The sequence below is a fragment of the Cariama cristata genome, unplaced genomic scaffold, assembly GCF_000690535.1.
Source record: "Cariama cristata isolate BGI_N322 unplaced genomic scaffold, ASM69053v1 scaffold11900, whole genome shotgun sequence".
NCBI classification, from domain to species: domain Eukaryota; kingdom Metazoa; phylum Chordata; class Aves; order Cariamiformes; family Cariamidae; genus Cariama; species Cariama cristata.
In genome coordinates, this window is record NW_009594166.1 from 1 (window position 1) to 18,026 (window position 18,026).

Here is an 18,026-nt window from a genome sequence, read left to right on the forward strand (position 1 = left end):
TACCCCCGGTGCCCATGCAGGGCGGTGCGCTGCCCCCCGAGGAGGAGCTGAAAGCCACGGTGCTGCAGCTGCGGGAGACCGTCCTGCAGCAGAAGGAGACCATCGGGAGCCAGCGGGAGGCCATCCGGGAGCTCACCGGCAAGCTGAGCCGCTGCGAGAGCGCCGACGGCAAGTCCGCCACGGGGACGTGGAAGAATGAGCTGGGCAAGGGCAAGGACACTATGGGCGACCTGCCGCGGGACCCGGCGCAGGTCATCGACCAGCTGAGCCGCACCATGCAGACCCTGAAGGACCGGCTGGAGAGCCTGGAGGTAGGGCCAGGGCGTGGGGTGGGCCAGCCTGCCTGCCCACCCGCGTAGAAACTTGGAACGACTTAATGTGTAACAGTGGCTTTGGACCGCTGGGTGGACGCAACTTGTGCACTTAATCTTTATGGAGAGAAATCCAAACTGACCAAGCCCTGGGAATGAGTTGCTTGGTTGGCTTGTCTTGTTTTCTTCATCATTTGTCTGCTCACTTTAGTGGTAAAAAAACCTGAAGGGCTCCTCTGTGAATGTGTCCTCCTGCTGCGTGGGGGGAGATTATGTTTTTCCTGCTTGTCAGCAGCTTAGTTTCTGTATTAATGTCTAAATCTCTCTTTCTGGGAATGTGACTTCCTGGGGTTTGAGGTATAAAGCTGGCATCTTGGGCAGTTAGACCTTGGCATATGGTGCCTAACAGACCAGTGGTAATGAGGAGATTGTGTTGGGCAGATTGTGAAGATAAGATGATGTATTTAGAGTGACATAGAATAGAATAGAAAGAACCTGATTCTGTATGCCTGTCAATAGAACTAAGCCCACCAATAAGTGATTTCCATGAGCCTTTGGACAGTGCCCATGCTTGAGTGGCACTCATGGAAATGTTTTATAGAGAGTATTCCCACAGGAATCGTGCTGGATGTTGTTTTGCCTTCCGCACCCTGAGAACTACATGCGTGTCCTCCTGCTGTCCTCTAAACAGTCAGTGGTGATGTGAGGATGGCGAGTAACTTCCTAAAAGTTATTCTGTGAGCTCTAAACACACTGGACTGCTTTTCAAGTACAGTTTTGAATGATCTGATCATTTTATTACTGTTGCTGTCTCTTTGAGAATTTTTTTAGGGTTGTAGAAGGGAAACTCCACTAGAATAATATGGTAGGTAGAACCATTGGTTTCTTAGTATCCTTGAAGATACCGATGTTATTTGAGAAAGACTGTGGGTTGTTGGGTTGTTTTTTTGTTTTTGTTTTTGTTTTTTTTTCAGTTTAAATAAACCAAATTTCACTGGCTAATACTTACAGTTGATCTAAAGAGCATCTGACTTCCTTACTCTACAAATCAAAACTAAGGAAATTTTCATTTGGTAAATTTGCTCTCAAAGTAGCTTTTTATTTAAAAAGAAATAATAGTCTTTCTGTTTACTTCCATTGGCAATGTCACTTGCAGTAAGTAAAGCAAAAATTGACTAGTGTGCTACATGTACCCATACTCGTGGAAGTGCATCTGACCTGGCTCCCTACATTGATTTTATTGAACTTAAATGTATGAAGACTCCTTCGTATGAAATGCTGGAAAGCTCTAACAAAAGCACCCGTTTGTTTCAGGACCTGTTTAGCTACAGTGCTGATAAAAGCACTAAACATGACAAGTGCTAAAAAGCAATTCCTCCTTTGTTGGAGTTGCTAGAGAACTTGGTAATCTTGCTTTCTTCCCTCTGAATTGTGAGCATATCTGCATTTCACAGTTTCTGTTTTAGAAATGACAATTTATTTTTTTCTTCTCATTTCCCCTAAAGCACCAGCTCCGAGCCAATGTGTCATATGCAGCACTGCCTAATGACCTTCGAGAGATGCTTCAACGGAGGCTTGGAGACCTGGAACGCCAACTCCTGAGCAAAGTGGCCGAGCTTGAGGATGAAAAGTCTTTGCTTCATAATGAAACGTCAGCGCATCGGCAGAAGACAGAGACAGCCTTGAATGCATTGCTAATTAGAAAAAGGTAATCTGCGCAGAATGTAAATGCTTTCCCATGCTGATTAATTTTTACTCCCTCCTTCTAGTGCAATAGTCTCAATGTGGACCTTGAGGGAAAGACAGTTAAGGTGCTGGACTAAATAGTACGTGACAGTGCAAATACTTGGATTCCCCTTTTCGTTTTGTCACAGGCTTCCTGCTTGACAGGCCTCTGCATGGCTTTGGCTTCCTGTCTCTGAATTTGGCATATGTGGGTAGTTAGGATCAAACTCTTAGTGCTTGTGGGATGGAAAGATCTGTAAGGAGGCAAGTGGAAATAGGAAGAAGTGTGACGTTGGTGTCAGGTAAATACCCAGATAATGTCAAGTACACATCTAAGTAGAGTTGCCTTTCTTTATTTGGACTGAAAATTATATAGGCTAAATTTAATTAGCACAACTGCCTTTGATGTAATCAATGGCTTTTTATACCAGAACCATTTCCTGCTGCTTTGGAAGTATTGCTAGTGGTCCGTCCTTTTGTTGCTGGTTATGACTTTAGGCAACTGCAGATACTCGAATTGTGTCCAATCCCAAGCATACAGCCTTCAGAGTTTACAGTAAATTACGCATGGTGCCACTGGGGGACACTCTCTTAATCCTAGTCATTTATTCAGATACTTAGATTAATTATTACTGAGATCTCTGTGCTTGAGTAGAGTCTGTTTATTTGAATTACAAATGCCTGTGGAAGTGAGCTAAAGAACAGAACTATCTTTCTGTATTGACTATATACGCCTACAGAGTGGACTGTGTAGGACTAGAGTACCAGTAAGTATCGCTGCCCAATCTTTAAATGATTTTCCAAGGTGAACAGGCTCTCTGCTTAAAAGCAGCTTAACGAACATACTTTCAAAATGGTGCAAACATAAATATCTCATGAATTTTAAAATGCAGCCTAATGGATCCATCTGTGTAATATTGTACCTATTTTTTTCATTTAAAAAGTGTGAAGGAGGAGAAAAGGGAAGGGGGAAGAAAAGATCTACTGGCTCTGTCACTTAGTATTTCCCGAGGGCCAAGATAAAGCCTGAACTGCAACTAAAGTTCTGGAGAATTAGTGGCCTGTTAATGTCTTATGTGGCAAGTGTTGCTAGTCCTTATCTCTGGAAGATGTGACTCATAGCAGCAAGTCATCAGAAAGAGAAAGGGAGTGGTGGGAGAACAAGAATGTGTAATTTAGGTTAAAAATAGCCTGTTCCCACCTTTATTTTTTTTGTGTGGGGAGAGAGGGCTGTCTTAAGTCTCCAGAGAAGTGAAGAATTTGGGCCAGGAACCAAGAAACAGACTTTCTTTTAGTTGTGTAATTTGCTTTCTATTACAGTGCAACTTATCTGTTCTGTGCCTTTGGTTCCTCTGTCAAATAAAAGTGAGGGCAAGAATGATCTAAGAACTTAATGATTTTGTAGATTAAATGCAGACAATATTTGAAATGATCTGACCTCTTTTGAAAATAGTATTTCTATTGTGCTTTTATTTTAAATGCTATTTTATTTTAAAGGCAGGCCGAGGTGGAGGAATGATCCTGTAACTAATAGTACCTGGACTTAAATGTGATTCCTAGCTTTGCTGGAGATGTGAACAGGTCACTCGCTGTGTCTAAATCTATTTTCTCCATCTCTAAAAGGATGCCTCTAAAAGGGCAATATTTCTTGCCCATCTTGTCCAAAAATAGTTTGGATTCTTCAGGAAAAGGATTGTCTTATCCCGTGCATGTGCGCATTGCCCAAAACAGGAGGATCTTGTTATCATTTGGAGTTGTGGATGTTTTCAAGTCATGAAAACAAACTGAAAACTATAAAAAAGATTAATATTGTTTGTTCTCTTCCAAGCCATTATTGCTTCCTTAAGTTCTTTCATAGAGTGACTAATGCTCTTAATGGAGTATGTTTCTTTTTTTACATGTGAGAGTGGTTGTACCAGCCTAGTGTAGGTTGCTCAACATTAGCCCTAAGACCCTGGGGTTTTTTTGGTTAGAATTTAGAACATTTCAGATTTTGGTCTGTAAGTTGCTCAAGACAAATGCAAGCATCAGACATGCTTTTTCTTCCACCCCCTCATTCTGTGAAAAATGCAGTCAAAACACTTCAGTTGCTTCTGGGAATGGAAACTGAGAGAATGCCAATGGTTTAAAAATTACATATGAGAATTGTGGCAACCTTTTGTGACAACAGCTCTTCATTTGGATTGGAGTGTGAAGTTTGGCAAGTGGATTGAATTTGTTTCAGGAATGTGAGTGAAGGAAATGAGTGGGACTCGGAACAACAGGTTGCTGAAAGGTTGAGGGTGATACTTTACTACAGAACTGTGGGGTTTTATTTTGTGGCACAATGTGGGCTTTCTCTCCTCTTAATATTTAATTCTAGAAAATTACTTCTAAGCAACCACATCAGAAGTATACACAAACTGTATAATACATGGTATTGTAACTTTAGAAAGTTTTGGTCTTAAGACTTCTCAGTTTCATAAACATCTCTAGAATATCTCACTGTTTTTATCATATCTTTTAGAAAAAGCTAAAGAACAATTTCTGCTTTTATATTAAAACAAATGTCTAAGAGTTGGGGTTGTTCAGCCTGGAGAAGAGGAGGCTTCGAGGTGACCTCATTGCAGCCTTCCAGTACCTGAAGGGGGCCTATCTGAGAGATGGGGACAGACTTTTTAGCAGGGTCTGCTGTGACAGGACAAGGCGTAATGGTTTTAAACTAAAAGAGGGTAGATTTAGACTTGACATAAGGAAAAAATTTTTTACAATGAGGGTGGTGAAGCACTGGAAGAGGTTGCCCAGAGAGGTGGTAGAAGCCCTGTCCCTGGAGGCATTCAAGGTCAGGCTGGATGGGGCTCTGAGCAGCCTTATCTAGTTGGAGATGTCCCTGCTCACTGCAGCAGGGTTGGACTAGATGACCTCTGAAGATCCCTTCCAGCCCAAATGATTCTATGATTCTATATATTGCATTTTTCTTTAGGTCACTTTGAACTTCAGCTTTATGTTTTTGTTCAAATCTGATTTGTCTGTGGGACAGACAGGTTCTGCTGAATTTAACTCTGCTTAACTGGAATATGTCAGCTTTTTCTTGTTTCAGATGGGCCACCCAAAGTGAGAACATCAACCTGCTTCTCAGCCTGCTATCTGTAAAATGGGGATGCTGCTGCTAGCTCCCTGTGTAGAGTAGTAGGAAAAGAAATACTGTTTTTGAAGCACTGTGATGCTTTAATAATGAGCATACCAGAGAATCCACATTTAGTAACAGTAAATATCTTTTAAAACAGTTTGAGGTGTTTGAAATAGGCAGCCCTCCAGCCATGAACTAAGCAATGAAGAGAGAAAATATTTAACAGCCTCTCATTAGTTGTCTGCCATCTATCCTTGTGCTCTAAATGAGCAGGAAAAAAAGCCTAAGTAATTAGGATGATGTGTATAAAATCTAGTTGTATTTTTCTGTGCTGCAAAATCAACATTCAGTAGTACTACTTCAATATATTTTTTTGTGCACCTCTCTAAGGTGATTAAAATTCCAAAGATTCTCAGTATCAATTATATTGTTTCTTAACCTGAATTAAGAATACATTGTTTTGTTTAATGTTAAAGGTTTTTCTTCCTCAATGTAATTCTAGGTAACAGTGCATTTAAGTCACCGGACGAATTCAAAGTCTCTCTTCCTCTTCGCACAAACTACTTATATGGGAAGATCAAGAAGACTCTGCCAGAGCTGTATGCCTTTACTGTTTGCTTGTGGCTGAGATCAAGTGCTTCTCCTGGAATTGGCACTCCATTCTCATATGCTGTTCCTGGGCAGGCTAATGAAATTGTCCTCATAGAATGGGGGAATAATCCAATTGAACTGCTAATTAATGATAAGGTGAGAATTGACTAACTCTTCTTTATTATCTACATAATCAGAATAAGGCCTGAACCCTTGGTACCCCTCTAGTAACTCTTTCATTCTCTCTGAGAGAAGCCGGCTCTGGGCCTTTGAAATGGTAGTGTCTACTTGTCTGTTGTTGTCCATCTGTTTGTTGTAGAAGTACTTAAAACAAAGTCAAATGGTACATATATTTGTGCATTGAGACAAAGCAGCATGACATCTAGATGTGCACACACTTGTGTGTCCTCTGAATTTACAAGCAGATCTTGGCTTCTTGTTTTATGAAACAGAAGCAATATTTGAAGCCACACTGTTGCAAAACCTGTGAGATCTAAGGTAGTTGCAGTATTTCTGTCTTTCTAATCCTAGAAGTTCAGATATGTTGAAACGAATTTTGCAGAAGACGGAGCAAAAGACACATAGTTGTGGCTGGTTTTGTTAGTGACAACATCAGTATTGAATGATGCTCCATTGAAACTTGGCATTAAAACCGGCTATAAATACTTCCTTTCTCACCACCTTCAGTTAGGTTTCCTGGTAACTTGTTGCTCTCTGAGGGATCAGCTGTTTACAGATCGTATACAACACAACTCAGGTGGTTCAGTCATGTGGCTAGTTAAGGACTTTAACAGTCCTATCATCCTCCCAAATCAATACAAGTGAAAAGCTGATTATTTTTAATGGTTTGTGGAGGAGAAGGAAACTTGAGACTGCTTATCTTTAGCAATAACTTTTTCTCTTCAATATTATGTTAGTACTATTAATGTTCTGTGAGGCTGTTCTTTCTCACACACTACAGCTGCTCCATAGCTCCCTGCATTTCTGTCTTTATGTTGACCTGAGTAAGCTTTCAGACCAAATTTCTAAAGGAACATAATTCCTCCTTATTTGGAGCCCTGTGTAACAGTTCCCACAAGTTTTACTGGAAGCAGGCAGGTCCATTTGTCAGAGTGGGTACTGCGAATGGTGCAGGCAAACCTCAGATTTTAAGAGAAAATTAACAGGAGCAATGGATGGAAAGTTAGACCAAGCAATGAGATTTAAAAAACAAATGCCACAATATACAGGATCAGTGGATTGATAGCCACTTCGGCTCTGGTACTTGTGTCACCTGATTCTAGACGAAACAAAGGCTCACATCTAGAATAAAAAGCATTATTCCTGAATATATTCCTGAACATATTCCTGAACATGGGAGAGCTGGGACAAAGAAAGATGAGGACTACCTTCTGCCTCTGAAGTTTTTGCTTCTGAGGACAGAGTAAATACAGTCCCTTTTTAAATGTTGTGCTTGAACTGGTAGACTTGGTTTGCAACATGCATTATTTATTTTTTTTTTTTTGGTAGGTTGCCCAACTCCCTCTCTTCATTAGTGATGGAAAATGGCATCATATCTGTATAACATGGACAACCAGAGATGGAATGTGGGAGGCTTTTCAGGATGGAGAAAAGCTTGGCACTGGGGAGAATCTTGCTCCTTGGCACCCAATTAAACCCGGAGGTGTCTTGATCCTGGGTCAGGAACAGGTGAGTAAATGACAGTGTATTCCAGGGTTTAAAAAAAAATAATAATCAAAACTCCCCAAACAAACAGCAGCTGTGAGAAAATTCCTCTTTGTTAAACACTTGGTCCTGTTGGGTATACACAGTATCAGAAGGATTAAAACAAAGCAACAAACACTTAATACAATCACACATTGATATATTTTGTTTCATTTATTAAATATTCAGAATATTCATGTTGTAGCTATTCCTATTCCCACTCTTAATGCTACAGTGTATGACCTCATCAGTGATCTGAACAATGCCTTAAATTAAATCCTTTGAGCTGGATTGCTGGTATATAGCAATGTGGCCACTGAAGTTACAGAAAGGGATAGAATTGGCCTGCACTGTTGTATGAGCAGTCAAAAAGGACCACGCTGAAAACAGACCAAGTATAATTGCTTTGATTTGTTTTAATTTTTTTTAATTGAAGCCAAATTGACTGTCTCCCTTCGCAGTTTACTGGTTTTCCCCCTTCCTTTCCTCCTTATCCCAAGAATAGTAAGAATGTTAGTCCTTGAGCCCCAGATATACCAAGGAAAGTGTGTGTATGGGGGTGAGGGGACCAACAACTGTGGGCACTGGAGTGCTTGTGGGTTTATTAGGATCTTTTATAATTTGGCCTGCTATGGAGAACTCCCTCCAGACTGAATTCTGCAGCTTTTCAGGTATGTAACACATTTTTAGAATAGTGGAGTCTGTCACTTGCTCAGAATTTTATCTCTACTTTAAAGATGAGTCTGAAGTCAGAGGGACGAACTCTAAATCAGACATTTGATTTCTTGTTAAAGATGTGGGTAAATAACTCTCCTAATGCAAATGCTAATAAAGTTTGAATATTAGTACTGCCAACAGAAGGCATTCACGAGGGTAAGGATAAGTTGTTTTTGAGTATTGAGGGAAAAAGAAAAAGAAGAAAGGATTTTGAATCTTGATCTCTTAGTTAACATCTCATTAAGCTATTGCCTATGAATTGTGTGGCTCTTACCTTCACGTTTTTTCTCTACCTATTCTTTGTGTGATTATACATACAAAAAAAAAAAAAGTAGCAAGTAGCAGGAAATAGTCTTTCTCCTGGATTCCCACGTTCACAATGGGGCAATAAAAAATTAGTTTTGTCCTGATACTAATTTTAATAGATATTTATCCATGACATAAATAGTAAATTCAGAATCCTAATACACTCTGCATAGCAGATGCTCCAGCTCACAATTAAGTGGTTGGCAGGTTTTCTGTAACGCTCTCATACCATTTGCCTATACTGTGCTTGGTTCTATTCTATGCTATCAGTTTCATGATAATGTGATCGCACGAACTGATTTCTGTCCTTGAGTAGTGGGTGGAGCAAGCAAACGCTTTTAGGCTTATGCAGTAGCAGTTCGAGTTAGCCATTTGGTACAACAAGAAGAAACCTGTGCATCTAGATCCAAAGACTGCACCTTACAGGCCCTGCAGACAATTGGTCAAGGGCTGCAGTTACAGTTTAATCTATAGCCATAAAGCTTTTGGAATAATCTTACACATCTATGCATTTCTTGCTGAAGTTGTCCTTTGCCAAGCTTGCAAAATGGCACCTAAATTAGCCTCAATATTTAAAGCTGCCTTCCTGCTCTACTGCTTGAGGGCAGGGTTAGTTATGTATAGCCTTTGTGTGATGGTATGCAGTCACTACTGTTTGCTTTGAATTATTTTCACATATTTCAGATTGGAGCTTTTAACTGTTCCATAGAACATCTTGTTCAAAATAGCCATTCTAGAAACTTGAAGTTGTTCATCTCTGTGACCTAGCTCTGCACCTCCTTCTTGCAGTGTGGCTGGGGGGGGAGGGTCTTCAAGTTTGAAGAAAATGCTTGAAATAACCTTCTCATCTAATCCTAACTCTTGTGTGCCTAAAGGACACAGTAGGAGGAAGATTTGATGCAACTCAAGCCTTCGTTGGGGAGATGAGCCAGTTCAATATATGGGACAGGGTCTTAAAAGCTGAAGACATCATGAATATTGCTAACTGCTCTACCAACATGCCTGGCAACATCATACCCTGGGTTGATAACAACGTTGATGTCTTTGGAGGTGCTACTAAATGGCCTGTGGAGACATGTGAAGAGATTATAGCTGCAATCGTTTCCCATTCAAGTGCCCCCTTTAGTAGGACAATCTTCTGTGCAATCTAAAGCACTTATTTTTCTCTCTGCCTTTCCCCAATTTTAACTCCTCAAAAGAACAAAAAAATTGAGTAAACTGCCTCAGTGCAAAGATAGCTGCAAAGATAGATTGGGGCATTGAGCCTGACAATGAAAGAAGCACTTCGTGGCTAGAACAGCCCTTGCTTTCTTATGGCCTGATCCAAAAATATGCTTTGGCCTGCAGCAGCCTTTTGGTTAGGCCTGAGTTTAGTACATCAGTTCTTCTGGCAGGGAGGGGGAACAGCCGAGCACATGTTAACTACAGTACTCCTTTTGACAATGTGCAGTGCTGACAAAGTGCTAAGATTAACAGGCTAAATGTGAAACCTTCCTTCCAGTCTATCGTCTCCCCTTTGAACTGAAGCCATTCTTTTTTAGCCCTTTTTAAAGAAATCACTTAATCCTTACACTACAGTGGTTATGGTGCAACTAAGGGTAGAGCAGAACAGCCACTGTCTGAGTGCAAGGGTCTTGCTTTTTAATTTGCAGATTAGAAATCCCTGTTTTCTGATAGGGAGGCAATGTATTTGAGACATGTTATTCTAGTTCAATTTGAAGAAAGGGCTGTGTAATCAGCATAGCTCCATTGAAACAGAGTTGCTTCAGGTAAGGTTCTGTCCCAAATCCTGTCTCTCGCTAGCCAGGATCCCAATGTAGATGGACGGATGAAAGATTGTATTTGATTTTCTGTAGGCTGAATGTACTGAATTCGTAGTGACCTGGCTTGTAGACTTTTCTCTATTGTCTCTTTTGCTTTAGTCAATGTCTTTATTTTTTTAAATATACAAGCTGTGATTAAGTGAATTTCTGTTTTGTTTTGCTTTGAAAGGCCTTTTCATGAGCAAGTGCCAAAGTTGAGTTCCTGCTTGCTGAGAATTGCTATATATTTTTCCAGCATAAGTCTTCTGCACTGTTTTCTATGTTACTATAATGGTCCTATGTAATATGAAAATGTGCTGTTTTTTCAATTCTTGTTGAGTGTCTCTTCTGTAAGCACTGGGCTGACTACTATATTTTTTTATCATTTTCTCAATATTTTGCAAATAATGTTGCTGTTTCCTTGGCATTGATGTGACTACTTGGTTTGTGGCTCGCAGATAGCAAATGCACTGTACCAGGAAAGAGTTAATACTTTTGTTATTTAAAAGAAAAAGGATTTAAAGGGGGGGAGGGGTATTTATAAAGCTAAATATCGTATTTTATTTTTCATATGTTTGAATTGTAAGAATAATATGGTGACAGTCCCATTTGTAGGATAAAGTTACATATTTCCATTAATATGTAGTATGCTGTTCTTAAAAGAAAATTCTTATAATGAACTTTTAATTAAAATGCACTGTAAAATGAGTGTTTTAATTCCTTTTTAGTCACACAAGATATTGAATGTTCTCTTTCATAGCTGCTATGAGTTCAGCTGCTGTCTTTCTATACTGGTAGAAGCACAGTCCTGTAAGAAGTGAATTATTTTTTTTTTTTCCTAAATGTCTTAAATCACAATCTTCAACCAAAAGGGGCTTAGAGGTGTGTGTGTGTAACCTCAGCTGGGGAGAGGGTCTCCACATTTGCATGTGGTGGGGTGTAGAAGCTCAGGCTGAGATCTGTCTCCTACCGCTGCACTCTCATCGACACTAGTCTATGCCATGGGATACAGCAGTTTCATTGGAGTGGGACAGGACACAGAACATATGCTCATATTTATTTTTACAGTCACGAGAAATGGGAAGTATGACCCCTTCTGGGTGAAAGTACTGGTTATAGGCAACTTAAATGTCCCAAACCAGTGTGAAAAGAACTGCTCAACAATGACATGACTTGTTGAAATGTGATAGCAGAGGCACTACACTGGTGCAAGTGGTAAAGTGCAGTGTCCCTGGTTGTGACACTAAACCAAATGGTCTGCTTGGTAAACTAACAAGTTGCTAGTGCTTTCTGTAAAAGAACAACCAGCTGGAGCAGAAATGTTTATAGAGCTCTGATGTCCTTCTCTGGCCATGGAGAGTCTGAGGTTTCTGTGAAATGTTACACAACTTGATTTCAAATGTTCTCATTCTGATTGGCCTTAAAACAGACAACCCTTGACCCACAACAGTACTTTCCCTGCTCTAAGGAAAAAACCCAAACCCAAAACCCCCTCAATATCCAAGGAATCGGTGTCCTAAGATCAGGGAGAGTGCAAACTTCTCATTTCACGTGGGCTGGAGACCAGCAGAGGCATCAGCCCTCCAATCATTCCACCTTTCTTTATCAGCCCTTTTTCAAAATAAACTGAAAAAACTGGAGTCTAGAGCTATCTGTGCTGAGGTCTGCCCTTTTAGGAAATAGCTTTTGCATATTTCCCTCTGTTCTTTTAAGATATGTTGATGAAATTGTCTTGAACTCTTTCCTGTATGGCTAAGAGCCTGCCTGTGGATAACCTATCATTTTAAACACTAATTCAGTGTTTGGATTCATTTGTTGGTTGAGGGAAGCAGAGAGTAAAGACACTTCAATTAGCCACCTTGATCTTTATTTAGAGAGTTATTTAAACATGCTCCCAATCTTAGGTCTGTCTTCAGCACTGGCTTCAAGGTAACCTGAGTATGAAGCCCCACCTGCATGGGGAGGTGTTTGGGGGTGGGGGCTGTAATTGCTTCGTTTTGTGCACAGTGGGAACATCTGGTCTGGGGGCTGTTCTTAGGCTGGTGCTACTGAGTGGCTGGCTGCTTTCTTCCTTGGGTTCTGCTTAGGCTGTGTGAAGGAGTGTAACAGAACTTCTCTTCAGTGTGGAAATCAATACTAAAAAGTTATTTTTCTGCTAAGGTACGTGAAGGTGCTCAGGTGAGAGGGTGTTTGGGGGCATTCATCCTGTTGCAACCTGACCTAGAGCTGGGATGGATCTTTTTTTCTAAAAATAAACAAGTTAGTCCTCTGGTTTTGGTTTTATTTCTTCTTTACTGATTACATAACCAAGATGGTAGGGATTTGGGGGAAGGGTTTTGGGGTTTTATGGTTGTTGTTTTGGTTGTGTTTTTTTTTTTTTTTTTAGACACTGAGTCGTTAGTAAAAGGCAAAGCTAAGGAGTATATAATCTGTTGAAAATATTTTTTTAAAAACTATTTTTACTATATATATTCTTCTTTCTTTTGTGCAATAGTACCTTTTTCATTAAAAAGAAAAGATGTGTATTGGTTTCTGTACCCTTATCTTGTGATGAAAAGTTACGGCTGTTACTCTGCTGCTCCACATTCTGGGAGTCACATGTTTTATGTGCATATATAAGCAGATGGCAAAACAGGAGTAAATATTGCCATATTCCAGCATCTATACTGTTTATGGAGCATGGATGTGACAAGACAACCTTCAGCTCCCAAACTGCTCTGAATACACAGAAGTAGTAAGCCGACTGACAGCTACAGCACTTGGAACATGCAGTAATGCAGACTTCTAGAAAATCTGTTGCTGTTTAAAAACAGACAGAGCTAGGACTCCTAAAAGTGGTATCAGTGATCCTAACAAGTCAACCTCTCGGGAGCTGTGAGCTGGCTAGGTCTCCAGATGACTTTTGGGCATGAATGCTGTTCTGTCGGTATATACTTGATGCATTTAATGGCTGGTGAGCAACAAAGGATCTAGCTTTTTGTATGTTTAGATCCCAGTTATATTTCTTCAAAGACAAGTTTTTTTTACTAACTGGCTGGCCATTAGAAAATTTAGATCATATCATATGTTTGATGTTTGCTTGAAGGCTTCAGCCACATACTTGCTGTCTAGCTAGAGACAAATGTTGCTGAGGGGAGGAGGACCACATCTGTGCCCTGGGATCCTGTTGTGAATAGGAGACTGACTTCCTCGTGCAGGTGACCTTCTGCTGGGTCGTGCTTGCTCATTAAACTGTTAGCTTAGGTCTCAGAAAGGCAAGGAAGACCGCAGAAATTCTTGCCAGTAAAGCTCTGCCCTTGTTTTTACACAGACTTCCCCAGTGTTCAAATATGTGAGACTGCCAGGGAGAAGCTGATTCTGTTTTGCTTCAGAGAGCTGGTTTCCCTCAGGCCTTTCCTAAAGGTGAAATGCAGGCCAGTAGCAAGGGTGATGCTTTGTATTAGGTGTTTAAAGCTGGCACTTTCTCAATCAGGGCAACTGTTCTAAAAACAATGTTTATGTAACTACAGAGTAGACATATTTCTTATTTGCCAATGACACCTGTCTCTGTGTATAAAGATTCTTCGTGCAGCTGATTTCAGTTATCCAGGTTGGGAGAGAAGGTCAACTGCCTTCTAGCAAGATTCAAGTCTCCCTAAGGATGATGCAGTAGGAGTGTAGATACAGGAGAAAATGGCCTGCCTGAGGCTGCTACCACGGATGATGTTCCCTTGATGCTGCTGTAGGACTCTGAGGCTAGGCACAGCAAGGACCCTGCTGAAATAGAGACCTGCTGATGGAGAGAGTCAGGGACCATCAAAGTCACTGCAGAAATGAAAGGTCTCTATTGGTAGCCAGGGAATCTGGGGGTTTTGAAGATACTGTGGGATTTTCCCAGAGATTTTTCATCAAAATATCTTTTTTTTTTTTTTTTTTCCCTTTTCCTTCTCCCATCACAAAGAAAAAGCTGGACCTTGATAGTGTTCATGGTTTAGCTGTGAGGCTTAAATAATACATGAGTTTTACAGAGCTAAAAATCTTCTGGAAAGAATTGAATTAATTGCACCCCTGGCTATAGCTGTGTCTAAAAGGCTGCACTTAGAAAGGTATAAATTTGCACAAGGAGTTCGAACGTCCATTTCTTTCTCCACAGGAAAGCTGGGCTGATGTTTTGGCAAAGCTTCAAATACAGAAGCTCCCTGATGGCTTGAAGCCACTGAGAGAAATTCTTTTATTTATCAAAGATGCTTTGGCATCTTACCTGAGGTGGCTCCCAGCACACGTTTGTTCAAGCGGTTTAGCTCCTAGCGGTGCTGTTCCCAGGTGCTCCCACCATGTGAAGGTTGCCAAGCAGTACCCACTTGTTCCCTCGCCACCAGTCGGCTTCTACTGAATCACAGGGAGCAGACCTTACCTCGCAAAGAGCAATCTTGGGTGTCTGTGGTAGGGTGTGTGCTTTTCTTCTGTACTAAAAGATGTTTGCAAGAGGCTTGACCTGGTTTTCAGATCGCTAAGCTGTTCCCATCAGCAGTTCTGGAGTGCTTATTAAGAATAAGTATTCGGAAAGGTAACTGAATGACTATTTCTCGGGAGGGTTTAGGTGGTTTTTAAGGTACCAGACACTCATCTACTTTGTATCTTTCAAAACACTTAAGCCAGCTTATGAGTAACTTAAAATCCTTTTGCTACTACAAGAGAGTTGGTCACCTAGGCTTACCTCCACAACAAAAATCTATCTCCTGACCACACCAGATGAAAGGAAACCTATTTAAAAGGCAACCTCATGTGTTAAGAGTATGCTAAAACCTTCTGGGTAACAATACTAGTGAAGCAGGTGATTTATAACTTTCCTTTTTTTTTTTTTTTTTTTCTTTTTTGTTATGCTTAGTGTTTGCTGCTGGTTGGCAGTGGGAAGCCTGCCGTGCCATGATGCTGTGGTCCCAGGCGTAGCTATTTTTTCTGCAACAGGAAGCAATTGGTTTTCCTCCCATTTCGGAGGGCACAGAACAGGCAGTTGCCTCCTCTCTGGCGCAGAGCTGGGGAGGGATTGCCCTGTGCAGCTGCCTTCCCTCTGCAACATCAAAAGGGTCTGGGAGAGATGATCTGTGCTGAATTTCGTGTGAGATTTCCCTGCGGGAGATGCTTGTCTGACAAAACAGGACAGACCTAGATTTGCTTTCCAGGGATGGTGTAGCTCGCAGGAATGTGCTGCGGTTTAGGCTAGAGTTTCTCTTTTTCCCTTTTCTGCTTTTTTTTATGGCAAATTCTAAATGGTTGATAAACGCCTATAATAAAATACAGATATGCTTTGGCAAATCATCCTTTTTTCCATTAAAGAAAGCTGTTACTGTGTAGAGAGTACCTATCCTCCTAAGAGATCAAATTATTTATGGCAGTGCATTAATTAGCTTTTTCAAGGCTTCTAAGGTCTTGGAGATACTTCCAGCTCCAGGGATAACTGCAGTAGGTAAATACCTCTCTGCATCAAGTATAATTTAATGTAACTGGAAAACAACTGTCAATATGTGCTTTGGACTTCTGTCTTGTTGGGGGCTCTTGTCAAGTGGAAAATTAGCACCTAAAAGCCTTTTGCAAGGGAGTGATCAGAACTTGCCAGTCGGGTAACTGTGGTGGCCACAGATATCCAGCCAATTCAGGGGGCTTCCAAAGCTGGTTTGGTCACTCGTTTGACTTGTATATATCTGTGCTGTCATCTTAATTCTGAGGCTTTACTAGCGCTCTTGCTGACCCATAGTGACTCTCATTTTGATCTCGGTAAACGGCAGATCTAACTCCACTGTCACATTCATCAGCAGCGCTGGTGCTTTTTCTAGTGGCTGCTCTGCTTTTTACCGAGATCCACACTTTGTGTGTTCCACCTCTTGAATTTTTGTGCGTCTGTTCACAAGTATCTGTCGTTGTTCAAATATGCTGCTATGGTTACTCAGGCACTACTGACTGCACAGGTCAGCTTGGAAGAGCTTTAAACAAAGTATTTGGGACAGAATGCAGCTTTTGCTTATTAATTTAAGACCTGGCACATCAGTTTGAACAAATTACATAGAGGATAATGTCTTTCTTTTTTCTCCACACTTGGGATTTGGAAAAAACATAAGAAAAATATTGCCTTGACGTGAGTCCAAGCAATGACAGTGGTTCCTGCTGTAAATAGAAACCAGCCTATTTGTTCTGGGAGTTGCCTGAAGGCTGGCAGGGCTTCGTGCGCACAAGTGGAAGTAGGATGTACAAAACAGAGCAACCTATTGAAGAGCACAGGCTTCTTCAGCTGCGTCAGTGCAAATGAAGCATAGCTCTGTTGGTGTGAGTGGGGCTGACTGCAGATCTCCATCACAGCATGACACCTGTGCAAACATGCAGGGGCCAAATTTCACAACCCTTGGGAAGTGGAAGGGGCTGATACATGATTCTTAGACCTCAGGTTGCCATCTGATGGCTCAGGGGTAAGGTGTTAGCTGCTCACTTCTGGAGACTGGGGCTGGGACTTTTGGTGTGATGTAGATAGAGAGTGCTGCAAGGATGACCTGTTGAGGGCCATGATTTTAATCTTCTGATCCTGATTGAACCTCTGAGCTGAATTGGCACATGGTGTTGTTTAGGTCCTGGAAATTTAGTGAAATCTGTTCTGTACTGCACAATGGGCAAGGCTTGAAAAAGGATCACTACCAAGTGGCTTTACAGACATGTGTAGTGGTGCCTGCACTAGGCTATGCCCATTAATGCCTTTCTGGTTTCTTTACCCTGGAGAAATGAATATAACTAAATTTCCTCTTCTGATTACACTGAGGGCAAGATTTCTGTAGAGTTGAATGGGAGAAGAACAAGAAACTGTTTGAGACCAGACTGAGCATGCTGGTAAAAATGGTAGAAGTGAAACAAAAAAATCTGGTGTGACTTTAAAGCTATTTTTAAAAACACAAGCTGGAGTGGGTTACTCAATCACTGGAGTCTGTTATGTACTTTTTTTTTTGTTTCCACTCAGTAGTTTTGAGGACACAGTGAGAAGATAAGTCTTTAGAGATGGGTTATATGTGTTAAAGCGGGGAATGTGCTAGCATTTGCTGAGCACAATAAATATCACTGCCAAATGAGCAGGTCCCTTTTCTGATATGGCAAAAATATTGTGGATGAGAATTTATATCAAGCCATTTCAGAAAACAAGAGAAGGTGGTTGATTTATTGTTTTAATTAAAATATTAACTTTGCTTCCTTCCTTGATTGTTTCTGTAGGAAAGTAGATGATGCTTGGCATTTGTTTAGTAAATTTTGGGGCAATGTCTTGGGTGGGTGGGTTGTGTTGGGGGTTTCTTTGTCTCCTTGTTCTCTCCCCCCATGCACCAGCCTTTGGGGGCAAGTTCCCTGCAGCTGAGAGTGGAGACTAAAAATAAAAATAAAATACCTTCATTGTAATAAGTAATAGCAGAATCTTACTAACATCTCTTGGATTGGGTCTTGGGTTTCAATTTGGTACTTGAATTCAAAGGCTGATTATTCATATACTTGTTTTTCAGTTGAAGAACGCAAATTTCGTAGGCATTCATTGCACTAAGAAATGGCAGTTCTCTCTATGTAGTTGATTTCCCCTGTTCATTGTAGCAGACTTCTTGCACTTGAAGGAGGACAAGGAGGAGGCTGAAATGGCATAAACCACTTGAGAGTAGAAGTAGAAGGAAACTGTGACCATCACAATATGTGTGGCGAGGGGAAAGTTGTCTCTGAATTCAGCAGTGGAAGCTGGAAATAATATCTGTTGTTTGTGATCAT

General features: G+C 40.9%; 1 protein-coding gene across 1 annotated transcript; it reads left to right on the forward strand.

The window, feature by feature from the left end:
• Positions 1-5: 5 nt before the first annotated feature.
• NPTX2 (neuronal pentraxin II) lies at positions 6-9,614 on the forward strand (the record flags this gene model as incomplete). The annotated part of the gene is made up of 5 exons (XM_009697001.1): positions 6-311; positions 1,817-2,019; positions 5,622-5,892; positions 7,246-7,425; positions 9,339-9,614. Coding segments are annotated over 5 exons (1,236 nt in total), but the record flags the coding sequence as incomplete, so codon positions are not given.
• Between the last annotated feature and the right edge of the window lie 8,412 nt (positions 9,615-18,026).